Below are 27,311 nucleotides of genomic sequence, written 5' to 3' on the forward strand. Positions count from 1 at the left end.
TAGCATATATTGTAGGATAATAGTAGCCAAATGTTGTTTCTGTCATTGTCTTATTGAGAGTATTAGAATAAACAAAACCATTCATTTTTTGCATATTTATGAAAAATCTTTTTGAAGAATAGGATATGCAAAATTGTATAAATTTATTTCAAAATGCCTTTAATATCAAATTTAAATAAATGTTTTAATTTAGAAAATGAAATTAAAGGTTTTAACATTTGGCTGCTTCTCAATGAAAACGTCTGTTCCTCGTACGCATACAATTCACACAGGAGTAGGTTATCAGGGGAACCATGATTTTATTTAGTCAAGTTAATCTGCCAGGGTGCTAAAAAATAGTAAAAATGTGCATTTGAATTCACGAAATGTCTGATCAATTTTATTCAAATCGTCTAAGAAAATTCTCAATACAACAAAATTCTATGTTGATAAATCAAATGCATCAAAACCATAGCTTTAATGAAATGTAGGCCCTATTAAAGCCTCTAAATATAGGTTATCAAGTCACAAAGCCGTTTAAAATGCCGACATCAGCGAATGCAATGCCGAACCTGGGCCGGGATTCATCACCTTGGAATTGACAGCGCCACAAATGCAGCGCCAAAGATGATCCGAAACAGGCATAGTCAGCGGAGCTCCGTGGTGCATGGAATGAATGGAAAGCGCCTCCATCTTTTATTTTCTATAGGTCATGTCATTTTACTCTGTGGGAAAAAAATAACAGTTAATGAGGGTCGGTTAGTCGGCAGCAAAATTGACAGAAATGTGCATCCCTTTTGTCTCCATCTTTCAATGTAAACTGTAAATGATTCTGTCTGTAATGTTATTTTACTTGCGTGTCCGAACCCCAGGAAGACTAAAATCAAATCAAATCGTATTTGTCTCATGCGCCAAATACAATTGATGTAGACCTTACTGCCTACTTACAAGCCCTTAACCAGCAATGCAGTTTAAAGAAAATAGACTTAAGAAAATATTACTAAATAAACACTTTAAATGCTTTAAAAAGTTACATTAAAAGAACAATAATGAGGCTTTATACTGGGGGTACTGATACCAAGTCAAGGCCTTCCTCTGACACGCCTAGTATTAAGGTCCTGGATGGCAGGAATCTTGACGCCAGTGATGTACTGGGCTGTTACACACTACCCTCTGTAGTGCCTTACGGTCAGATGCCTAGCAGTTGCAATACCAGGCAGTGATGCAACCAGTCAACTTTTTGAGGATCTGGGGACCCAATCTTTTCAGTCTCCTGATGGGGAAAGGGAGTTGTGACTTTTCATGACTTTCTTGGTGTGTTTGGACCATGATAGTTTTTGGTGATGTAGACACCAAGGAATTTGAACATTTCGACTTGCTCCACTACAGCCCATTCGATGTGAACGGTGGCGAGTTCGGCCCTCCTTTTCCTGTAGTCCACGATCATCTCATTTGTCTTGCTCAATTTGAGTGAGAGGTTGTTGTCCTGGCACCACACTGCCAGGTCTCTCTGACATCCTCCCTTTAGGCTGTTTATTCGTTGATGGTGATCAGGCCAACCACCATTGTCGTCAGTAAACTTAATGATTAGTGTTGGATTCGTGCTTGAACAAGCAGTCGTGGGTGAACAGGGAGTACAGGAGGGGACAGAGCACACACCCCCGAGGGGCCCTGTGTTGAGGATTAGCGGGGCAGATGCGTTGTTGCCTACACTTACCACCTGGGGGAGGCCCGTCAGGAATTCCATGATCCAGTTACAAAGGGAGGTGTTTAGTCCCAGGGTCCTTAGCTTAATGATGAGCTTTGTGGGCACTATGGTGTTGAATGCTGAGCTGTAGTCAATGAACAGCATTCTCACATAAGTGTTCCTTTTGTCCAGGTGGGAAAGGGAAGTGTGGAGTGCGATTGAGTTTGTCATCTGTGGATCTGTTGGGGCGTTATGCAAATTGGAGTGGCTACAGTGCACTTCATGGCTACAGACATGGGAAGTAGTCATTTAGGCAGGTTACCTTCGCTTTCTTTGGCACAGGGACTATGGTAGTCTGGTTGAAACATAGGTATTAGGTATTACAGACTCGGCCAGCTGGTCTGCACATTTTTATTTCACCTTTATTTAACCAGGTAGGCTAGTTGAGAAAAAGTTCTCATTGACACATTGGCCAAGATAAAGCAAAGCAGTTCAACACATACAACAACACAGAGTTACACATGGAATAAACAAACATACAGTCAATAATACAGTAGAAAAAGTCTATATACAGTGTGTGCAAATACGGTAAGATAAGGGAGGTAAGGCAATAAATAGGCCATGATGGCAAAGTAATTACAATATACCAATTAAACACTGGAGTGATTGATGTGCAGAAAATGAATGTGCAAGTAGAGATACTGGGGTGCAAAGGAGCAAGATAAATAAATAAATACATTAAGGGGATGAGATTGGTGGATGGGCTATTTACAGATCAGCTATGTACAGGTGCAGTGATCTGTGAGCTGTACTGACAGCTGGTGCTTAAAGCTAGTGAGGGAGAAAAGAGTCTCCAGCTTCAGTGATTTTTGCAGTTCGTTCCGGTCATTGGCAGCAGAGAACTGGAAGGAAAGGCGGTCAAAGGAGGATTTGGCTTTGGGGGCGACCAGTGAGATATACCTGCTGGAGTGCGTGCTACGGGTGGGTGCTGCTATGGTGACCAGTGTGCTGAGATAAGGCAGGGCTTTACCTAGCAAAGACTTGTAGATGACCTGGAGCCAGTGGGTTTGGAGACTAGTATGAAGCGAGGGCCAGCCAACGAGAGCGTACAGGTCGCAGTGGTGGGTAGTATATGGGGCTTTGGTGACAAAACGGATGGCACTGTGATAGACCGCATTCTAATTTGTTGAGTAGTGTTGGAGGCTATTTTGTAAATGACATCGCCTAAGTCGAGGATCAGTAGGATGGTCAGTTTTACGATAGTATGTTTGGCAGCATGAGTGAAGGATGCTTTGTTGCGAAATAGGAAGCTGATTCTGATTCCAGGCACCTAAGTATTTGTAGTTGTCCACATATTCTAAGTCAGAACCGTCCAGAGTAGTGATGCTGGACGGGCGGGCAGCGATCGGTTGAAGAGCATGCATTTAGTTTTACTTGCATTTAAGAGCAGTTGGAGGTCACAGAAGGAGAGTTATATGGCATTGAAGCTCATCTGGAGGTTAGTTAACACAGTGTCCAAGGAAGGGACAGAAGTATACAGAATGGTGTCATCTGTGTAGAGGTGGATCAGAGAATCACCAGCAGCAAGACCGACATCATTGATGTATACAGAGAAGAGAGTTGGCCCAGGAATTGACCCCTGTGGCACCCCCATAGAGACTGCCAGAGGTCCGGACAACAGGCCCTCCGATTTGACACACTGAACTCTATCAGAGAAGTAGTTGGTGAATCAGGCGAGGCAGTCATTTGAGAGGGTCAGTAATCTGTTTGTTAACTTGGCTTCCGAAGACCTTAGATAGGTAGAGTAGGATAGATATAGTTCTGTAGCAGTTTGGGTCTAGAGTGTCTCCCCCTTTGAAGAGGGAGATGATCGCGGCAGCTTTGCAATCTTCAGGATTCTCAGACGATACGAAAGAGAGGTTGAACAGGCTAGTAATAGGGGTTGCAACAATTTCGGCAGATCATTTTAAAAAGAGAGATTTGTAGGGGTCCAGATTTTGCAGCTCTTTCAGATCATCAGCTATCTGGATTTGGGTGAAGGAGAAAATGGGGGAGGCTTGGGCGAGTGTCTGTGGGGGGTGCAGGGCAGTTGACCGGGGTAGGGGTAGCCAGGTGGAAAGCATGGCCAGCCGTAGAAAAATGCTTTTTGAAATTCTCAATTATGGTGGATTGATCGGTGGTGACAGTGTTTCCTAGCCTCAGTGCAGTGGGCATCTGGGAGGAGGTGCTCTTATTCTCCTTGGACTTTACAGTGTCCCAGAACTTTGAGTTTGTACTACAAGATGCACATTTCTGGATGAAAATGCTAGCCTTAGCTTTCCTAACTGCCTAACTGACTGCTTGGTTCCTAACTTCCCTGAAAAGTTGCATATCATGGGGGCTATTCGATGCTAATGCAGTACGCCACGGGATGTTTTTCTGCTGGTCAAGGGCAGTCAGGCCTGGAGTGAACCAAGGCCTATATCTGTTCCTGGTTCTAAATTTTTTAAATGGGGCATGCTTATTTAAGATTGTGAGGAAGGCACTTTTAAAGAATAACCAGGCATCCTCTACTGACGGGATGAGGTCAATATCCCTTCCAAGATACCCGGGCCAGGTCGATGAGAAAGGACATGCTCTTTGAGTACACGTCCTGGTAATCTGTCTGGCCCCGCGGCCTTGTGAATGTTGACCTGTTTAAAGGTCTTGCTCACATCAGATATGGAGAGCGTGATCACAAAGTAATCCAGAACAGCTGGTGCTCCATGCATGTTTCAGTGTTGCTTTCCTCGAAGCGGGCATAAAAGGCATTTAGCCCGTCTGTTAGGCTCACGTCACTTGGCAGCTCGCGGCTGGATTTCCTCTTTGTAGTCCGTAATAGTTTGCAAGCCCAGCCACATCCGACGAGTGTCAGAGCCAGTGTGGTAGAACTCAATCTTAGCCCTGTATTGACGCTTTGCCTGTTGGTTGATTGTTTGTCTGAGGGCATAGCAGGATTTCTTATAAGCGTCCAGATTAGTGTCCCACTCCTTGAAACAGCAGCTCTAACCTTTAGCTCAGAGCGGATGTTGCAATCCATGGCTTCTGGTTGGGATATGTACGGTCACTGTGGGGACAACGACATCGATGCCCTTAATCTGGCCTTTATGGAAGAGTGGCAAGATATCCATAAAAAGTGTTGTTTAAAGTTTGCCACAAGCCACCTGGGAGACACACCAAACATGTGGAAGAAGGTGCTCTGGTCAGATGAAACCAAAATTGAACTTTTTGGCAACAATGCAAAACGTTATGTTTGGCGTAAAAGCAACACAGCTCATCACCCTGAACACACCATCCCCACTGTCAAACATGGTGGTGGCAGCATCATGGGTTGGGCCGGCTTTTCTTCAGCAGGGACAGGGAAGATGGTTAAAATTGATGGGAAGATGGATGGAGCCAAATACAGGACCATTCTGGAAGAAAACCCATTGGAGTCTGCAAAAGACCTGAGACTGGGACGGAGATGTGTCTTCCAACAAGACAATGATCCAAAACATAAAGCAAAATCTACAATGGAATGGTTCAAAAATAAACATATCCAGGTGTTAGAATGGCCAAGTCAAAGTCCAGACCTGAATCCAATCGAGAATCTGTGGAAAGAACTGAAAACTGCTGTTCACAAATGCTCTCCATCCAACCTCACTGAGCTCGAGCTGTTTTGCAAGGAGGAATGGGAAAACATTTCAGTCTCTCGATGTGCAAAACTGATAGAGACATACCCCAAGCGACTTACAGCTGTAATCGCAGCAAAAGGTGGCGCTACAAAGTATTAACTTAAGGGGGCTGAATAATTTTGCACGCCCAATTTTTCAGTTTTTGATTTGTTAAAAAAGTTTGAAATATCCAATAAATGTCGTTCCACTTCATGATTGTGTCCCACTTGTTGTTGATTCTTCACAAAAAAATACAGTTTTATATCTTTATGTTTGAAGCCTGAAATGTGGCAAAAGGTCGCAAAGTTCAAGGGGGCCGAATACTTTCGCAAGGCACTGTATGTCAGTCACTGACAGCCCATTTCAGCAAAAATGTTTAAGATTGTTAAGTTATTTTTTATTTATCCCTTATTTTACCAGGTAAGACACAGGGATCTTTAGTGACTACAGAGAGTCAGGACACCCGTTCAACGTCCCAAACCGAAAGAAGGCACCCTACACATGGCAATGTCCCCAATCACTGCCCTGGGGCGTTGGGATATTTTTTGGACCAGAGAAAAGAACACCTCCTACAGGCCCTCCATCACCACTTCCAGCAGCATCTGGTCTCCCACCCAGGGACCGACCAGGACCAATCCTGCTTAGCTTCAAAGGCAAGCCAGCACTGGGAATGAGGGTGGTATGCTGCTATCTAAACTTGCAGTAATCATGGTCGAATTACCAACCGGGGGGCCCCATTGACTTTGTTAGTCACTCTCACTCTGATATCATATTAAAAACTGGAAAAAAATTCTCCGCCCCAGAGAAAAATGAGTAGAATTGCATGAAATTAGTTATGAAATCGCTAAATCTTCGATCCACCCCATGGCAAAGTGTGTCAAATTGCAGCAAACTTCATTTAAAACTGTAACATTTACGGACAATGACACAATTCGACTTACGGTGATTCTGATTCTTTGTAGCCCCCAAGAGAGTATAGGGAAGTGTGAACTTCCAAAATGGCAGATCAGGGCCAACCACTCTTTTTAGGTTATAGCTTGGTGAATTTGGTTTTGTTCACTTGGTAGGTCACCAGACAACTCCAAAAGCTTTCATTGGGAACCACCATTGAGTTGTAGGGTTGGCCCATGTAAGCCATGTGCAGGTATGGATAGCACAGCGATTCACATGGGTCTAGGGTAAAAGTGTGATTGCGTGTGTGTATATGTGTGATTGCGTGTGTGTATACGTGTGATTGTGTGTGTATGCGTTAGGGGCGGCAGGTAGTCTAGTGGTTAGAGCGTTGGGCCAAAAGGTTGCTGGATCGAATCCCCAAGCTGACAAGGTAAAAATCTGTCGTTCTGCCCCACTGTTCTCCGGTAGGCTGGCATTGTAAATAAGTATTCTTAACTGACTTGCCAGGTAAAATAAAAACATCGCCACCCACCTCGATTGTCTTGCTCCAGGCGTTCCTTCTTCACGTTGAGGGTCGACTCCCTCAGTCTCTCAAGATCCTGTTGGTACATCTCCCTCTGTCTCTCCAGCTCCTCTCTCTTCTCCTCCAGCCTCCTGCACTCCTCCTCGCTCTGCCTCAGCCTGTCCTCTGCGGCCTCTGACTGCAACCGGTGGCGCTCCCGCTCGCTCTCCCAACGAGCCTGGGTAGAAACAAGATTCAACCTGACTGAATGCAGACTGGAATAATACTGCATTAAGTAAAAGTCACAGGGTGAGTTTGAGGTCGTCTTGTTTTGGCGGGAAGTATCATGATCGTATTAATGTGGTTCCCTTTTACTAGTATTATGAGATTTCATGATCTACATAGTGCAATTGTAATGAAGACAAAGTGGAGGGCGACCATAAATAAAATTTCGACTGTGTCCCACCTGCTCCTGTCGGTGCAGTAATTGCAACTTGTGGAAACTGGCCAGCTCCTCCCTCTGCAGGGCCAGCATCCTCTGTTTCTCCTGCTCCAGGAGCACGTTGCCACGGTGACGGCCGGGGAAGGAGGCACGCTCAGTGAGGGAGCTGCGCTGCAGCTTGATGTGGCGGTCTTGCTGGGTGATGATGGCCTAAATCAAATCAAAATCAAATGTATTTGTCACATACACATGGTTAGCAGATGTTAATGCGAGTGTAGCGAAATGCTTGTGCTTCTCGTTCCGACAATGCAGTAATAACCAACGAGTAATCTAGCCTAACAATTCCAAATTCTTTGGTTGTGCAAACCCACAGTTTCATCAGCTGTCCGGGTGGCTGATCCGACAGCCGGATGTGGAGATCCGGGGCTAAGGTGGTTACACGTGGTCTGCGGTTGTGAGGCTGGTTGGACTTACTGCTAAATTCTCTAAAATTACATTGGATGCAGCTGATGGTGAGAAATTAACATTTAATTTACTGGCAACAGCTCTGCTGGACATTCCTGAAGTCAGTATGCCAATTGCACGCTCCCCCAAAATTTAAGACATCTCTGGCATTGTGTTGTGTGACCAAACTGCACATTTGAGTGGTATTTTATTGTCCTCAGCACAAGGTGCACATGTGTAATGATCATGCTGTTTAATCAGCTTCTTGATATGCCACACATGTCAGGTGGATGGATTACTCTTTCATTACTAAGTAATGATAGCGTAAAGTAGCTTTTGTTCTGTCCCCATTTGGAATACTGGGTCATCTAATCTATTTATCTGGAAATACTGGTACAGTTCGCTACCTAACTAACAGTTCAGGTTGAGTAGCCCTGAAAAACATTTCTGAACGACCTGGTGTGATGCTCTTATCACTGTTTACTCAACATAAGCTACACTGCTGGCCCTGTTGTGGGGACAGGGAGTGTGTTGCCCTGGTCACCCTGGAACTTAAGTTGTGGCTCAGTCTGTCCTTTCAAGACATTTTCTCATCCAATTTCTCTGTGTTTGTTAACGTGAGTGAGTGTGACCAACCGGTGGCTGCTCCAGGGCCTGGCTGGCCTGAATCTCCTTAAGCTGGGTGTCAGAGCAGGCTCTCTGGCTCCTGCCTCTGGCCTTGTCCCCTCCACTGTAGTTCTTCTTCTTCACACTGCCTTCTAACACACACACACACACACAAAATGGGAATTAGGGCTGGGACGATACCAGTATTGCAATACTCGTTAGTATCGTGGATAGGAAACGAAACACAAAGCGGACTTAACTTCTTTAGGAAAACAGCCCTAATGTTGGAAACAAACATCCTAATGATGACATCCCAAGTCACATTTAAGCTATAGCACACAATGTTTGTGGTATTGCATCAGCCCTAATGGGAATACAATGGTGATTGAGCACATGTAGACCAGGGCAGGCAGGTGGAGGGGACTTACTCTTGTTGAGGATGGTGGGGCTGCTGTCGTAGCCCTCGAAGGTGTCTGCTCTCCTGGGCATAGCCCCGGACCCTAACCCCTCCTCTGGACGTGGCGCTAGCTCTGTCACACCAGACAACAACAGGTTCTGAAGGTTCTCCACTGGAGAGCGCGAGCGAGATGGAGGCAGGTAGAAAGAAATATTAAGAATAATGTTTTAAGAAAGAACAAGAGTAGTGAGGACGGAGCTAACCCTACTATGTTTTACAGTTGGGTACAGTTGCAATCCATATTTTATTTTTTGTTGGGGGGGGGGCCTGTTTTGCATGTTATTTTTGGCATTAATCTGTGACACATCAGTTTGCAAACAACGTACATTTTTGGGGGGGTTAATAAAGCTGCACAAATGCTCCAAAATGCAGGTGTTTCAGCCTAGCTCAGTACTTTCTGTGGTGATGGGGCAAGCCAGCGGAAAATACGGAGCGTAGGGGTTGGTAATGTCCTCTAGTTGTGCTATGATTGGCTCAGTGTTCTGTCACTCATGGGGACACTACGTCACCGACAAATCTAAGGGTAGAGCTCAAAAATTCAAGCACCTTGGGTGCTGCCATAGATTTACATTAGAAGTGCCCAACCACGAAGGCTCAAGGTCATTGGCCACACATAAAATGATGTCAAATCACATTATATTTACAGCAGCTTTGATTGGACTGATCATGTCAACAACATATTTCAAAATCTTAGCTAGCAAGCTAGCAGTCATCATGAATCAGGTCGACAATCTACTGGCAAATACTTTTTAATCCTTGTCATATGAAGATAAATAATGAAGAGAAATTATAGATAAAATGTATCGGTGGCTAACTGCAAGCATTGCAAAGCATTCACTAGCCTGCTATTCAGTGGAGTGGGTGTGTAGTCTCTTTTCCAAGCTTATAGGGACATTCAACATTGGCCATGGTGTCAATCCAGCATGACTTATGTCGGGCTCAAAACAACTGGAAACTCAGAACTGGAAAATCTGATGGGAACTTGGAAAAAACGGGCTCCAACTGGGAAAATACGTTTTGAACGGTCATCCAACTTGGAATTGCAAGTCAGGAACTAGGGCCTCTTTCTAGCGCTCCGACCTGAAGATCACTGACGTCATTCACAATTCAACCATGTTTTTTTCCAGAGTTCCCAGTTGTCTTGAAAGCACCATAAATCCAGAGAATGGCAGACTTTGATAACAAAGTTTGAGGACAAAAGTTGCCCACGTAGGACCTTCCTGAGTCCAAAAATGTCTTGTATGCTGCTGCATAAATTATGTAATATGCGAGGGATATGTATACTGTAGCTAAGAAAGTAATACTAAGTGTATGTTGTGTAGTAAGCTGTTAGTAGCCCATGTGTTTCCACTCCTAATTTCACATACTGTTTTGACTTGGTGGTGCACATGTAGCCTATAGCCTGTTTTAGAGAAATGTAATCATTTAATATTGTAAGAGCTTTCATTGTCTGCTTATATGCCCCCTTTATTTATCATACGGTTCTGGCTTGGTGTACAGGAAGAATACTGTAAGAACGGCCCAAGTTCTAGAATTCGGTCGCTGTCCATTTTAAAAGTGCTGAACAAATAGTTATATTGACTACATCTGTCCTAGCTCGCTCATGAATGTCTTAATCGAAATAACGGATTGCCTCTTATCCTCTCGTCGTACCCTTAAGCCATAGTTTGTACCTCTTAATTGTCAGTAGAAACCACATTTCTTTAAGCAAGTCAGCCATATCAGCAGTTTTTTTAAAGGCAGTAAATGAGGCTGAATTAACTGTTTTGCTGCCAGACAAGGCTCCGCTGATAGCCAGGTGTAGCAGTGGTAAGGTGTTGGGACACCTTTATTTAGGTCCTAACAGTGTGTGGCCACCGTTTGTCACCGTTATAGTGCAATTAATGTATTGTTTAGTGTTGTGTTTTGTAGTGGGTATACAGGCATGCAAGTTTTACATGCTAAAATCGCCACTGGTTGGGTGTCTGTACGTAACACAAACTAATCTAGTCAGTCTGAATGATTTGGGAATTACATTAATAATTTGTTGTCTTGTGTTGGATCAAAAACCTATACACTATAACAAAAGCCAGTGTATTGTATTCTGTACTGCACGTGTTGTGTCTGTTGTACCTTCAGTGATGGTTCCCTTGAGCAGCGTCCCCCCCTGGTGGAGGTCTGAGGCGTCACCACGCAGCAGCAGATGGGAGCGTGAGGCGATATCCTCAAGACCAGCCACGGACTCTGCCATGTCTGCAAACAGCTGCAGCTTCTCTGTCAGACCTGCCACGATCTGGCCATCCTTCTGGCTCAGACTACCTGGGAGAGGAGAGAGGGACAGAAGAATAGAGTTCTCAATGATCAGATTCTCCTAAATAAATGGAATACAAGGAAGAGAAGCATTGAGCAAATGTGAATGTTGACTGGTGCATGAGCAAACCCTTATGGCCTAGCATTGACATTACACTACTTTACAAAGATAGGTGGTCTGTCTGACTGTCTGTCGTTCGTCGTTAGTTACCTTGGAACTCTTTGAATTTGGAGGCTCGAGCCTCCTCCTCCTCACTGAAGAGCCTCTCTGTGTGTCGACAACTAAGAGAGAGAGAAGAGAGAGGAGAGTGAAGGAGAGTAGAGTGGAAAGGAGAGTTAGCGAAAGAAAGAGCGAGTAAGAATGACAGCAAGAGGGAGCGAGAGAGAATGAAAAAGAGAGCAAGACACAGGTATACACTGAGAGTAAAAAACAGTAGGGACACCTTTCTAATATTGAGTACCCCTTTGCCCACAGAACAGCCTCAATTCGTTGGGGCATGGACTACAAATTGCTGAAAGTGTTCCACATGGATGATGGCCCATGGTGACTCCAATGCCTCCCACAGTTGTGTCAAGTTAGCTGGATGTCCTTTGGGTGGGGGACCCTTCTTGATACTCACAGGAAAATGTTGAGTGTGAAAAACCCAGCAGCATTGCAGTTCTTGACACAAACCGGTGTGCCTGGCACCTACTACCATACAACGTTCAAAAGGCATTTACAGTTGAATTCAGAAGTTTACATACACCTTTGCCAAATACATTTAACCTCAGTTTTTCACAATTCCTGACATTTAATCCTAGTAAAAGGTCCCCGTTTTAGGTCAGTTAGGATCACCACTTAATTTTAAGAATGTGAAATGTCAGAATAATAGTAGAGAGAATGATTTATTTCAGCTTTATTTCTTTCATCACATTCCCAGTGGGTCAGAAGTTTACATACACTCAATTTGTATTTGGTAGCATTGCCTTTAAATTGTATAACTTGGGTCAAACGTTTTGGGTAGCCTTCCACAAGTTTCCCACAATAAGGGAATTTTGGTTGAATTTTGGCCCATTCCTCCTGACAGAGCTGTTGGAACTGAGTCAGGTGTTAGGCCTCTTTGCTCGTACACGCTTTTTCAGTTCTGCCCACAAATTGTATTTTGGATTGAGGTCAGGTCTTTGTGATGGCCACTCCAATACCTTGACTTTGTTGTCCTTAAGCATTTTTGCCACAACTTTGGAAGTATGCTTGGGGTCATTGTCCATTTGGAAGACCCATTTAACTTCCTGACTGATGTCTTGAGATGTTGCTTCAATATATCCACATAATTTTCGTTCCTCATGATGCCATCTATTTTGTGAAGTGCACCAGTCCCTCATGCAGCAAAGCACACCCACAACATGATGTTGCCACCCCCGTGCTTCACGGTTGGGATGGTGTTCTTCGGCTTGCAAGCCTCCCCCTTTTCCTCCAAACATAATGGTCATTATGGCCAAACAGTTCTATTTTTGTTTCATCAGACCAGAGGACATTTCTCCAAAAAGTACGATCTTTGTCCCCATGTGCAGTTGCAAACCGTAGTCTGGCTTTGTTATGGCAGTTTTGGAGCAGTGGCTTCTTCCTTGCTGAGCAGCCTTTCAGGTTATGTCGCCATAGGACTCGTTTTACTGTGGATATAGATACTTTTGTACCTGTTCCCTCCAGCATCTTCACAAGGGCCTTTGCTGTTGTTCCAGGATTGATTTGCACTTTTCGCACCAAAGAATGTTCATCTCTAGGAGACAGAACGCGTCTCCTTCCTGAGCAGTATGACGGCTGCGTGGTCCCATGGTGTTTATACTTGCATACTATTGTTTGTACAGATGAATGTGGTACCTTCATGCATTTGAAAATTGCTCCCAAGGATGAAACAAACTTGTGGAGGTCCACAATTTTCTTTCTGAGGTTTTGGCTCATGTATTTAGATTTTCCCATGATGTCAAGCAAAGAGGGACAGAGTTTGAAGGTAGGCCTTGAAATACATCCACAGGTACACCTCCAATTGACTCGAATTATGCCAATTAGCCTATCAGAAGCTTCTAAAGCCATGACATAATTTTCTGGAATTTTCCAAGCTGTTTAAAGGCACAGTCAACTTAATGTATGTAACTTCTGACCCACTGGAGTTGTGATATAAGTGAAATAGTCTTTAAACAATTGTTGGAAAAATTACTTGTGTCATGCACAAAGTAGATGTCCTAACTGACTTGCCAAAACTATAGTTTGTTAACAAGAAATTTGTGGAGTGGTTGAAAAACGAGTTTTAATGACTCCAACCTAAGTGTATGTAAACTTCCGACTTCAACTGTACATGTTTCAAGCAGACCACCATCCCTGTGCCCAAGAAAGCGAAGGGGACCTGCCTAAATGACTACCGCCCCATAGCACTCATATCGTTAACCATGAAGTGCTTTGAAAGGCTGGTCATGGCTCACATCAACACCTTTAATCAACACCGAAACCCTAGACCCACTCCAATTTGCATACCACCCCAACAGATACACAGATGACACAATCTGAATCTCACTCCACTGCTTTTTCCCACCTGGACAAAAGGAACAATTATGTGAGAATTCTGTTCATTGACTACAGCTCAGTATTCAACGCCATAGTGCCCACAAATCTTGTCACTAAGCTAAGGACCCTGAGACTAAACACCGCCCTCTGCACACCCCTCAATCGTGTGTGCTTAGTCCCCTCCTGTACTCCCTGTTTATCCACGACTGCGTAGCCAAGCACTACTCCAACACCATCATTAAGTTTTCTGACGACACAACAGTGGTAGGCCTGATTACCGAGAATGATGAGATCGCCTATAGGGAGGAGGTCAGAGACCTGGCAGTGTGGTTTCAGGACAACAATCTCTCCCTTAACATAAGCAAGACAATGGAGCTGCATTGTTGGTAAGGTCTAAAGCTGTTTTATTCGGTGCAAGTGACAAAATTTGATATGATCCTGATGTCAATGGCCACTGACACGCTGGAGAAGTGTGCTCTTAACCATCTGAATCCCTGTTTAAACTGTACTGGGCAGACAGCAGACCCTGGTGTCAAATTTGAACGGTTTGCTGATGTCATGGTGGGGTTATGGAATTAAAAAAATATATATGTACCCCCTTTTTCTCCCCAATTTCGTGGTATCCAATTATTAGTAGCTACTATCTTGTCTCATCGCTACAACTCCCGTACGGGCTCGGGAAAGACGAAGGTAGAAAGTCATGCATCCTCCGAAACACAACCCAACCAAGCCGCACTGCTTCACACAGCGTGCATCCAACCCAGAAGCCAGCCGCACCAATGTGTCGGAGGAAACACCGTGCACCTGGCGACCTTGGTTGGCGTGCACATCGCCCGGCCCGCCACAGGAGTCTCTGGTGCAGGATGAGACAAGGATATCCCTACCAGCCAAACCCTCCCTAACCCGGCCAATTGTGCGTCGCCCCACGGACCTCCCGGTCGCGGCCGGTTGAAACAGAGCCTGGGCGCGAACCCAGAGTCTCTGGCAGCACAGCTAGTGCTGCAGTACAGCGTCCTTAACCACTGCGCCACCCGGGAGGACCACACAATTGCATTTTATCGATGGCAATTTTAATGCACAGAAATACTGTGAAGAGCTCCTGAGGCCCATTGTCATGCCAGTCATCCACTGCCATCACCTCATGTTTCAGCTTAATAACGCACAGCCCAGTGTCGTAAGGATCTGTACACAATTTTTGGCAGCTGAAAATGTCCCAGTTCTTCCATAGCCTGCATACTCACCAGACATGTCACCCATTGAGCACGTTTGAGATGCTCTGGATTGACGTGTTTGACAGCGTTTTTCAGTTCCCGCCAACATCCAGCAACTGAAGAGGAGTGGGACAAAATTCCACAGGCCACAATCAACAGTCTGATCAACTCTGCAAAGGAGATGTGTCTCGCTGCATGAGGCAGAAATGGTGGTCACACCAGATACTGACTGGTTTTCTGATCTGTGACCAACAGGTACGTATCTGTATTCCCAGTCATGTGAAATCCATAGATTAGGGCCTAATGAATTTATTTAAATTGGCAGATGTCCTTATATGAACTGTAACTCAGTAAAATCTTTGAAATTGTTGCACGTTGCATTTCTTTTTTCTGTTCAGTATAATCGCCTTTTCACACAACTCTGCCAACCTAATCCGCACCGTACTGACAGATATATATATTTTTTACACTGTGCTTTTTTGTGGTATATAATAACACATAGCACTGGCCAGTGACCCCCACGCTCCTGTGTCCTTGTGCTGTGCCTTGTTAGTTTAGTAATAAAAGAACCAGAACTGGGAAACCTTACCTTTGACCGTCATTCCTGCATTCTTATAGGTGCACCATAGTGCCAATATCACTCCTCAACCTAGCTTAAGATACAGTCCATCCTAGTCCTTTTCTTTAACCTGTGTGTGTGTACCTTTCCACTGCCTGGCGGAGGTGTGTCATCCAGGTTTTGCGCTCCTCCTTGGAGGCGGTGTGGATCTCGTACATCTCAGGCTCATTGGGGGAGGCACAGATTAGGAACATGGCCTTCTCCTCATGGGCCACCTCCCTCACAATCAACTTCTGGAGGGAGATCACTGATGGCTTGTTGTCCTGGGGGAGATACAGAAGGCAGCTAGAAGTCAAATTGAAAGAAAATAACACCAGAAAGCAAAATGGAGGCACTATTCATAGTTCTAGACCAGGGATTGGTATTTACAGTCCTCGGGAGACTGATTTGGTATCATACTTCTGACCCAGCTAAGGTAAAAGGGAATACCTAGTCAGTTATACAACTGAATGCCTTCAACTGAAATGTGTCTACGCATTTAACACAACCCCTCAATCAGAGAGGTGCGGAGGGCTGCCTTTAATCAACATCCACGTCTTCGGGGAACAATGGGTTAACTGCCTTGCTCAAGGGCAGAACGACAGATTTTTACCTTGTCAGCTTGGGGATTTGAGCCGAACACACCTGACTCCAATAATAAACTAATCATGATCTTCAGTTTAGAATGCAATTAGTTTAATCAGATGTGTTTGCTAGGGATGGAGGGGGAAGACTGGAGTTGCCCATCCCTCTTTCAAGACAGATGTACAGACGACTGCTGTATCTATACTGAACAAAAGTATAAACGCAACATGTAAAGTGTTGATCCCATGTTTCATGAGCTGATATAAAAATATCCTAGGAATGTTTCATATCCACAAAAAGTTTATTTATTTAAAAAAAGATGCACATTTGTTTACATCCATGTTAGTCAGCATTTCTCCTTTGCCAAGATAATCCATCCACCTGACATTTGTGGCATATCAAGAAGCTGACTAAACAGCATGATCATTACACAAGTGCAGCTTGTGCTGCGGACAATAGAAGGCCACTCTAAAATGTGCAGTTTTGTCATACAACACAATGCCACAGATGTCTTAAGTTGAGGGAGCGTGCAATCAGCATGTTGACTGCAGGAATGTCCACCAGAGCTGTTGCCAGAGATTGAACTTCTTAAGGCTAGGTATCCCGCTAACGGGACAACATCTGGTGAAACTGGAGGCCGCGCAATTCAAATAAATTATGGATATTAAACATTTAGGTACATACAAGTGTCTTATCGGTTGAAAGCTTAAATTCTTGTTAATCTACCTGCACTGTCCAATTTGCAGTAGACTTTTGAGCGAAAGCATGCGATTGTTTGAGGACGGCGCCTCAAACACAGGTTCCATAAATTCACAAATAGCGACTAAATATTCACTTACTTTTTAGAAAATCTTCCTCTGATTTGTCATCCAAAGGGTCCCAGCTATAACATGTAGTGTTGTTTTGTAAGGTAAAATCCTTCTTTATATCCCAAAAAGTCTGTTTAGTTGGCGCCATCGATTTGAGTAATCCAGTCGTTCAACATGCCCAAATAGGAATCTGAAAATCTACCCCTAAACTTTGTTTCAACAAGTCAAAATATGTTTTTATTTAATCCATAGATACCATAAATGTAATGTAACTAAACTATAATATTTCATAAGGAACGAAGTATGTTCAATAGGAAAATGGTATTAGCAGGTGTGTGTCCTCTCAGATACTACTGACATCTAGTGGAAGCCATAGGAATTGCATACTGGGAGATTTAATTATTTCCCTATACGTTCCATTGTAAGAGCATGGGCTCTCAAAAAAAAAAGATTGTTGGGTTTTTCTCCTCCCATATCTATTGTGTTATAGTCTCCTACATTATTTTAACATTTCTACAAACTTCAAAGTGTTTTCCTATGGTACCAATTATATGCATATCCTGGCTTCAAAGCCTGAGCAACAGGCAGTTTACTTTGGGCATGTCAGTCAGTGGAAATTGAGAGAAAAAAGGAACCTAGCCTGAGGAAGCTGCGGACCATAAGCAGCCGCCATAAGCAGCCGCCGTCATTTTCGAGAATTTGGCAGTATGTCCAACTGGCCTCAGAACCGCAGAGCATATGTAACCACGCCAGCCCAGGACCTCCACATTCGGCTTCTTCACCTGCGGGATCGTTTGAGACCAGCCACCCGGGCTGCTAATGAAACTGTAGGTTTGCACAACCAAAGAAATTCTTCACAAACTGTCTTAGGGAAAGCTCATCTGCGTGCTTGTCATCCTCACCAGGGTCTTGACCTGACTGCAGTTTGGTATCGTAACCGACTTCAGTGAGCAAATGCTCACCTTTGATGGCCAAAGGAGATGTGTTGCACTGCATGAGACAAATGGTGGTCACACCAGATACTGACTGGTTTTCTGATCTGTGACCAACATCTGCCCGGTACAGTTGAAACTGAGAATCATCCATGAACACTTCTCCATCGATGGCCACTGATTCATGGATGAATCTCAGATCTGTGACCAACAGATGCATATCGGTATTCCCAGTCATGTGAAATCCATAGAATTTACTTCAATTGACTGATTTCCTTATATGAACTGTAACTCAGTAAAACCTTTGACATTGTTGCATTTATTTTTGTTCAGTATAACTTTCTGTTGAGTTAGTATGCCAGATTTGTCAGTGTTTTCCAGAGTGGCAAAGCTCAAGTTAGTTATGTTTACATAGTGGAATTAACTGACAAAAATGATTGACTCACCACAGTAGAGAAGACATATCTCTGGTCTTTCTCTTGGAGTAACAACAGAACATCTGACAGCAGCACAGCAAGAATATCTGAATTGAAAGGAGTTTCATTTTTAGACCTGTGTGAGATCAATGCAGACAGAAGAGTTCACTTCAGACTACGGAGATGCAGCCTGAGGAGAGGTAATCCTGTTACCTTTGAGTCTGCCAGAGGCAGCCTTGTGGTTGACGGTCCCATCGTGCAGCAGCCTGCGTCTGCCCAGGGCCAGGTCCTCTCCGCGGAACACATGGCCATCTTTGATCTTGCCCAGAGACTTGGGCTCCATCTTGTGGGCGATGTCTCGGAGACGCGAGGCCTTCTGATGGAGGTTGACCTGGGCATCAACATGGACGATGCAGTCTTTGATCAGACCCAGAGATCTCGTAAGCTCCTCATGCTCCTCTGTGCCCACTAGAGGGAGGAAAGAAAAGACCCAGGTCAACTTCAGAAACACTGGGTCGATTGCAACAAACGGGCAAAACTTTGAGGCTGTTCTGAGGGCAGAAGGCGGTGCAACTCAATATTAGGAAGGTGTTCCTAATGTTTTTTTTACTGTCAGTGTGTGTGTGTCTTGCTCCCTCTTCTCTCCGCTCTCTCTCTCTATACTATTTCTCTGTTTTCCACACACAGGCTCTTTGGGGGGTGGGGGGCACGTGGTGCAACTGTATTTTGAAGGTGTTCCTAATGTTTGGTATACTCAGTGCTAAAAATAATCTCCTCATGAACCATGCGTCAGATTCACTCCAGATTTTGTATTCTGACTTATGCTTGCACATAAAGGAAGATACTGTAGTTCCTAAATACTTGCTTTGTTATCCCACTGATATTGTGTCCTGTCATCCTGTGATCCACGTTCATTGCTGCTCGCAGCTATATTTGTATTACTTATTGTTAATACTGTCTTTGGTGTGATTATCAATGCACAAGCACCTTTTAACCCACTCCTATACACGGAGGCTCCCCAGAGGAGGAAGTGGAGGACCATCCTCCTCAGTGAATCTCAGAAATGAAAAGTAAAACGTTTCAAAAGTTCTCCTTTTTCGAAGAAAACTATACTAAATATATTCACGTCACCAAATAATTGATTAAAATGTACTGTTTTGCAAGGAAGGTCTAGAGTAGCCTCACCAGCACTCTGTAAGGAAGCACCATGGTATAGCCGGAGGACAGCTAGTTTCCGTCCTCCTCTTGGTACACTGCCTTCAATACAAAACTGAAGAGGCTCGTGGTTCTCAGCCACTTCTATAGACTTACAAAGTAATTATCCACTTCAGGATCGGAACCGTGTTTTAAATTTTTGCCTAAAATTACATAGCCAAATCTAACTGCCTGTAACTCAGGCCCTGAAGCAAGGTTATGAATATTATTGGTACCATTTGAAAGGAAACACTTTGAAATGTGTGGAAATGTGAAAGGAATGTAGGAGAACACAATAGACCTGGTAAAAGATAATACAAGAAAAAAAAAGTTATTTATTTATTTTTTACCATTTTTTAAATGCAAGATAAAGACCATGCATTATTCCAGTGCAGCTGCAATTTAGATTTTGGCCAATAGATGGAGGCAGGGTATGTGCAAAGTTTTAGACTGAACCATTGCATTTCTGTTCAAAATGTTGTATCAAGACTGCCAAAATGTGCCTAATATGTTTATTAATAACTTTTCATGTTCAAAACTGTGCACGCTCCTCAAACAATAGCATGATATGCTACTGTAAATGGGACAGTGCAGTTAGATTAACAAGAATTTAAGCTTTCTGCCAATATCAGATATGTCTGTCCCGGGACATTTTCTTGTTACTTACAAGCTCATGCTAATCGCATTAGCCTACGTTAGCTCAATGTCCCCTGGGGATCCACCAATCCTGAAGAAGCTATGACAGCTTAGAGGATGTCCTCCAACCTATCAGAGCTTTTGCAGCATGAACTGACATGTTGTCCACCCAATTAAAGGATCAGAATGAATCTAGTATTGACAGCATAAGCTGCAGATAGCTAGCACTGCAGTGCATAAAATGTGGTGAGTAGTTGACTCAGAGAGCGAAAGACAATAGTTGAACAGTTTTGAACAAATTCATTTCTTCAAAAATGAAGTAGTAAGAGAGAGAGAGAGAGAGAGCGAGAAAGCTAGCTATTTTATTTCACTTACTTAGCTAGTGAACGCAGTTAGCTAGTTTAGTCTACTCAAACACCCGGTTCAAACAGAGATGGGTGCTATGTCAGCTAGCTGGCTATGGCCATCCAACTCTGGAACTATTCCAAGTTAATGTAAGCTTTTGGTTTTATAAATGTATTGCCACCGCCGGGGCCCGCCGGTGTAACTACATGCTGACTGTACTGCATGATTATTGCGGGTTTACTAACGAGTTAGTTCTAGTAGATATGTTGACTATGACATAATATGGTGACAACAGCTACACACAGCCTACACCGTTATGATATGAAGTTTTTATTTTATTTTTTTGCCTGGCCAGACAGCTGCTGTGTTGTGCACTGAAGTCCACAAGGAAAGGGAAAAGGTGAGAGGAGGAGAGTGCGAAGATGCAAGAAGGAATTCTACAATGATCAAAGGGATCGTGCTGTATGTTTGTGGCAGCTATGAAAGTTAACTGTGTTTGCATGTGATCAGGGGTGTATTCGTTCCACCGATTCTGTTGAAAGGTTTCTTAAACAGAAGGAAATGGAACGAAACTGGGATAAACATACCTGAATTTGTCCAATAGAAACTCTCGTTTGCAACTGTTGGACTAATGGTATAGAATGTGTCAATGTCTGTCACCTTGATTACTCTCATTTTTCTCTACCTACATTGTAAACTTCAATTCATAGGCTAGGTTGTAGCAACCTCATGTGGGTAAATCTGAGTATCATGTAGTAGCCTAAACCTATCAATGCTTCATTGAGCTGGATGAATGGAATATGAATAACAATCATCCAATATGTTGTAATGGAAATAAGGCCATGCTCAAAAAAAAAAGGTGCATCCTCCCTCATCTTAAACGGCACCGACCGTTTAATAAAACAATTTTATTAAGTCATATAAAAGTTTGACTGTGTGTAAAGGTTTCAAATGCATCCTGTCATTACTGTGATAGTTTTTTTTGTATATTAAATACCTTTTAATTAATAAAAATATTTAATCAGTCTTCCTCAAATGATGACGCAATCTTTATGAGGGAGTGATTCTGACTTCATTGGTCCTCAACTCACAGATCAGACACTTCATTCAGGATAAATGGAGTTATCCCTGAGTTAGCCTGCCCCGGAGCAGGTTAGTTCTGAAGGATTTGTTGCCATATAAAATGTACCTGGCTAAACAGTGAGCCACTTTCATGGTACTGATTTATCCCGAGTTGAACTCAGAGTTGGACAAAGTTACCTCGCTAACTCCTCAAACAACTTAAGTTGTATAGGGCTCAGGTCTAAAAGAACCTCGACATCCACTTTAACCCTCTGGAGTCTGTCGGGGAAGGGGGTTCTAAGCTAACATATGGACACTCTTTTTTTTTTTTTTTTAAAGATGGTCATACCAAGGACCATTTAGCTATTTGATTTTACATTTTAAGACCCGATAAGTTATCAAAAAAATGTATTAAATTATTGGATGAGACATTGAATTTGGCATCATGCTATTAGCCAATAGAAACACATTGAATAACAGATTCACCACATGGAACAACAGTCCCATATCTGAGAGCTATAGTTTTTTTTGCACATGTATTTATCTTACTTTTGGCACTAAACTATCTCCATATACTTCCATTCATTTAAAAAACTTTTCTTTTTACTGGTACCGGGGACCTTCAGACGAGGCTTGTGGCCGTCCTAGAGCAAAACGGAGAACGCCATCCTGTACTTTGTAGGCCAAACCGTTTGGACACTACAGGCGTTTTTGTTAGAAGACCAGATTTTTGGGATGTCTCATGGTCTGACAAACACCGCTCTAGCACTGCCATCGGTAGATGCGGTGGATTGAGACGCAACTCATACAAAAATAAACGTAGTTTAAATGGATGGATTTAAAAATATATATATATATATATGTTAATTGAAATCACACTGGGGTGTGTAAATCGTAGTCTAAGAGTTATGGAGCGGAAAATCAGTGGTCCGTGATGGTTGCAACTGAGATCAGCTGTGTGGGTGATATTTTTTTATTTATTGAAGGTTTAATGAGAGATTACCTTGTTAGTACGCTGGCCAATGTTCATTGCAATAGGCCATCTCTGAATGTTAGGGAGAAATAATGTTATTCTTTCTATTCCAACAGTCTTTCAAGTTCCTGTCACAAAGACCTTAACAAAAAGGTGGGCCTCAACCTTCAAGAGCTAGCAGAGGGGAAAGACATGGGGCCCCGATTCCCGACCTGAGTTAAGCGCACGGAAAAGGAACGTAGTTCCCTTTATGCACTTTTCTCTCTATGACCTTGAATTTAAGCATGAGAACAGCATGCTTATTCACCTGCTATTCATTTTGGGTAAGATATCGAATGAAGGTATGGCGGGTGTCTATAGATATGCCGTATTCTGACCTTGACTTAATTCCACCACCTTTACAAGTGAAGAAACCATGAATAATAAGGTTTAGTGAACCTACCAGTTATTCATTTTTCCCAATAGAAATAACAGCATTCTCCATGCACTCTTATTTATAAATGAAGAAGAGCTATTGATAGGCGCTAGGTAAATGAGTAATACATTTTGGAGAAGGATTGTAAATACACATAGGAATTGTTTTAGATGAGTGTTCCTTATGATCCCTGGAGATGAATGTGAAACAAGTCATATGGAAGCAAACTGAAAGTCATATCAACATGACATGTATTATGGCCCCTTTTCCACAGTGAAATAGGATATAAAAAGCTGTGCTGTTATTCCACATTTTTATTGGGAGCCCTCCTAATTTGCGTGGATGAAAATTGGACACCCAAGGCTTAACCTCCCGAGTTGATGTATGGGCTATAGATTATAAAATAATTTTACCATTTGTATCATGTTAAATATCAGCCACCGTCAGTAATATCCACATACATTTATCATTGTCACTTTAGTGTTCATTTTCTTCGATTTGAAGCTTAGATTGTGCATAATTCCATGCCGTTTACCTTTCATTCCTCTGTCACATCCGTGTAAGTTGTTCCTGAGGGTCGCTATAGCATTAGTGGATCACATTAGGCTAACGAAACGTTGCGCAATAATTTGGGACATGTAGCCTATTTGAATCATTATGGAACTGAGACCACACGTAGCAGGTCAAACCTGGAGTGTGGTCCACAACGACTATACCGTTGTCATACAGTTCCATGATAAGTGAGAATTAGGTTAGATTTATAGGACTATTGTTCAACCCCTAAATGTACACTTCCTCCCCCCCACCATCCAATATTTTAATGGATTGGACTTGAAATGGACAACTTTTAGGTTGAATTAATATTTTGTGTATAAAGGCTCTAAACCTATTTTATGGTTCATACATACAGTTGAAGTCGTAAGATTACATACACCTTAGCCAAATAGACTCAGTTTTTCACAATTCCTGACATTTAATCCTAGTAAATGTTCCCTGTCTTAGGTGAGTTAGGATCACCACTTTATTTTAAGAATGTGAAATCAGCTTTATTTCTTTCATCACATTCCTAGTGGTTCAGAAGTTTACATACACTCATTAAGCATTTGGCAGCATTGCCTTTAAATTGTTCAACTTGGGTCAAACTTTTCGGGTTGCCTTACACAAGTTTCCCACAATAAGTTGGGTGAATTTTGGCCCATTCCTCCTGACAGAGCTGGTGTAACTGAGTCAGGTTTGTAGGCCTCCTTGCTCACACATGCATTTTCAGTTCTGCCCATACATTTTCCATAGGATTGAGGTTTCTGACTGATGTCTTGAGATGTTGCTTCAATATATCCACATAATTCTCGTTCCTCATGATGCCATCTATTTTGTGAAGTTCACCAGTCCCTCCTGCAGCAAAGCACCCCCACAACATGATTTATTTTGATTTTCCCATGATATCAAGCAAAGAGGCACTGACTTTGAAGGTAGGCCTTGAAATACATCCACAGGTACACCTCTAATTGACTCAAATTATGTCAATTAGCGTATCAGAAGCTTCTAAAGCCATGACATAATTTTCTGGAATTTTCCAAGCTGTTTAAAGGCACAGTCAACTTAGTGTATATAAACTTCTGACCCACTGGAATTGTGATACACTGAAATAATATGTCTGTAAACAATTCTTGGAAAAATTACTTGTGTCATGCACAAAGTAGATGTCCTAACCGACTTGCCAAAACAATAGTTTGTTAACAATACATTTGTGGAGTGGTTGACAAATGAGTTTTAATGACTCCAACCTAAGTGTATGTAAACTTCCGAATTCAACTGTACTTTCCTTAACCCTAAAATATGCCTAAATCATCTATAAAACCAGAGTATTTTTTAAATATACAAGCTGGTGCTGAAATGGAGATGAAGAGATGGCATTCTTTCATTGACCCATATATTCTGAACTAGTTCTCTCGCTGTATTCTATTGAGTCCGTCGACAAAATTCTAATTCAAGCTACACCATATTTAAAGGGATGGCTTAAGACAAATGTACTGAAAACCACAAGCAAATCTGTTGGCCAGCAAGTGTGTGTGTGTGTGTGTGTGTGTGGGGGGGGGGGGGGGGGGGGTTCAGCGGTTGAATGAAATGTATTCAGAGCGCAAGGTAGCCACACCTGCAGAGCACGTTACACGACTGAATAAAGTGAGTCTGAATACCAAATACTGAGAAGTGGGTAGGAAAGACATAAATTCCTAAGTCAGGATCGGGTCTCCTTACCTTCTGTGTTCTGGACAATGCGTTCCACCAGCACTGGGTACTTCGTGATGCGCTGTGTCACCAGGAGAATACACTCTGTCACTCCTAATCTTCTCACAATTGACAAATTGTTGATTTTCTGGAAGAAAAAGCTACATATTTTATACACAGTTCATAGACCATGTAGTGTAATCTATAAATATTTCTGGTTACACACAATAGCTGAATGTGGAAAAAGCCTCATATCTTCTTAAATGGCCCACTGTCATTAATGTTCCTTTAAGTTAGCACATGCTGGATTGGACAGGATTTGTCAATGTCTCTATTGTTGTAGAACCAAAAACGTACCCGTATGAGGTTTTGGAACTTCTTGTTGTGCAGCTGCTCCTTGTAGTAGCTGACAGCCTCTGTGTGGCGGCTACAGAAATCCCCATAGCTCTCCTTCATCCGCTCCCCTATCTCACCTGAAAACTGGAGCGGAGACAAGGATGAGAACAGTCTCAGTATTGTTAGTCTTTCCGGGCTCCTCTGATCTACTTTCACTGACAAGGGGCTCGAACACCCATTGCCAGGGTAGCAAATGCGATCCGGAGTTGGCAGCTCAGGCTTTGTTTACACAGGCAGCCAATTCTGATATTTTGCCACCAATTGGTCTTTGACAAATTATCAGACAACTTGCACATAATTGGGAAAAATATCAGAATTGGGTACCTGTGTCAACATAGCCTTTGACCACTACACCAGACTCCGGCACTTTCTGACAGGTTCACTGAGTGCACAAAACATTAGGAACACCTAAAATTTCGCCCCCTTTTGCCCTTAGAACAGCCTCAATTTGTTGGGGCATAGACTAGAGGTGTTGAAAGCGTTCCACAGGGATGTTGACTCCAATGCTTCCCACAGTTGTGTGAAGTTGACTGGATGTCCTTAGGGCAGTGGACTATGATTGATACACACAGGTATCCTGATCCAAGATGGCGTAGCAGTGCAGACGTGTTTTGTTCGTCCTCTCGTGTACCTTTTCGTCTTTTTTTGTATATATTTCCATTTTATTTTCAATCTCTTCTCCATTTTAGTTCAATTATACCTTCTTGTAACCTGCCTCACCCAATGTGATACGGAACCACTATTATTTGTAATTTTTAGACAAGAACCACAGTCATCAGAAGCTAACCAGCTAATTAGCTACAAGCTATTTAGTCATAGCCACTTTACCTTCTGCACAGGTACCAGCCCTTTTTTTTTTAGCTTGGATAATACTTGCCGCCTACCAGTAACGGACTGTCTCTCCACTACAACGCCGGATTCCTGCCGTAATCCCTGGACCATTCTCCTGATCTTCACAGCTAGCTAGCACCCACCAAGTTACCCAGTACCGAAGCTATCCCTGAGGCCCACCTCCCGGCCTACTCAATTGTTCGCCTGGACTCCACCCATACACGGCTAGAACACACTACTCCACCGGATCCTTGCCGTAAGCTCTGGACCTTGGCACCAGATCACCGCTGCTACCGAGTGGCTTAGTGGCTAACGCCTCTGCCCCGAAGCTAGCACCAGTTAGCCGTGAGCCAGGCGCATCTCCCAGATAGAAAACTAAATTTCTACAACTACAATACCTCTTTCGCCACCTGGCTTAGATCCTTAGTCAACACGGCGCCCGCCGCACCACCAGGAAAGGTCTGCCGACGAATACTCCATCCGCTGTATCTTCAACAGGCCTCCGTCGGAGGAGAAGCTTCTACTAGCCCTGGCCTGCTAACTTTAAACACTGCGTCGCCTGCGTGCTAGCGTAGTAACAACTACTCCGCAGCCTCCCTGTTTCATCTATTGCTGCCCCCTGGACCCTATGATCACTTGGCTACATAGCTGATGCCCGCTGGACTGTCCATTAATCACAGTACTCCATTCTGTTTATATATATATATATATATATTTATTTATTATTTTTTATCTGCCGGCCCCAGCCACAAACTCAGGCTCTGTGTGTAGTTAACCGACCCTCTGCCCATTCACCGCCATTTTACCTGTTGTTGTTTTAGCTGATTAGCTGTTGTTGTTGTCTAAGCTAGCTCTCCAAATCAACACCTGTGATTACTTTATTACTTTTGATAGCCTTTAGCCGTACCCTCATCCTACTCCACCTCTGTTCCTCGGGTGATGTGGAGGTAAACCCAGGCCCCGCGTGTCCCCAGGCACCCTCATTTGTTGACTTCTGTGATCGAAAAAACATTGGTTTCATGCATGTCAACATCAGAAGCCTCCTCCCTAAGTTTGTTTTACTCACTGCTTTAGCACACTCCGCCAACCCTGATGTCCTTGCCTTGCCTGAATCCTGGCTTAGGAAGGCCACCAACAATTCTGAGATTTCCATACCCAGCTACAACATTTTC

The 27,311-nt window shown here is 43.3% G+C and overlaps 1 protein-coding gene across 1 annotated transcript in view; it reads right to left on the bottom strand.

The window, feature by feature from the left end:
* Nucleotides 1-282: 282 nt before the first annotated feature.
* Nucleotides 283-27,311, bottom strand: part of LOC109898187 (rho guanine nucleotide exchange factor 18-like) — a 49,908-nt gene continuing 22,879 nt past the window's right edge. Inside the window, exons 7-18 of the mRNA XM_031833743.1 lie at nucleotides 25,270-25,392; nucleotides 24,943-25,060; nucleotides 18,275-18,529; nucleotides 18,092-18,168; nucleotides 15,425-15,603; nucleotides 11,183-11,253; nucleotides 10,795-10,980; nucleotides 8,654-8,794; nucleotides 8,256-8,377; nucleotides 7,200-7,385; nucleotides 6,764-6,971; nucleotides 283-704 (exon numbers count right to left, since the gene is read on the bottom strand). Coding sequence (XP_031689603.1) covers nucleotides 700-704; nucleotides 6,764-6,971; nucleotides 7,200-7,385; nucleotides 8,256-8,377; nucleotides 8,654-8,794; nucleotides 10,795-10,980; nucleotides 11,183-11,253; nucleotides 15,425-15,603; nucleotides 18,092-18,168; nucleotides 18,275-18,529; nucleotides 24,943-25,060; nucleotides 25,270-25,392 — 1,671 coding nt within the window. The 3' untranslated portion in view covers nucleotides 283-699. The remainder of the gene's footprint in view (nucleotides 705-6,763; nucleotides 6,972-7,199; nucleotides 7,386-8,255; nucleotides 8,378-8,653; nucleotides 8,795-10,794; nucleotides 10,981-11,182; nucleotides 11,254-15,424; nucleotides 15,604-18,091; nucleotides 18,169-18,274; nucleotides 18,530-24,942; nucleotides 25,061-25,269; nucleotides 25,393-27,311) is intronic.

Source organism: Oncorhynchus kisutch, linkage group LG10, assembly GCF_002021735.2.
Source record: "Oncorhynchus kisutch isolate 150728-3 linkage group LG10, Okis_V2, whole genome shotgun sequence".
Lineage (NCBI taxonomy): Eukaryota > Metazoa > Chordata > Actinopteri > Salmoniformes > Salmonidae > Oncorhynchus > Oncorhynchus kisutch.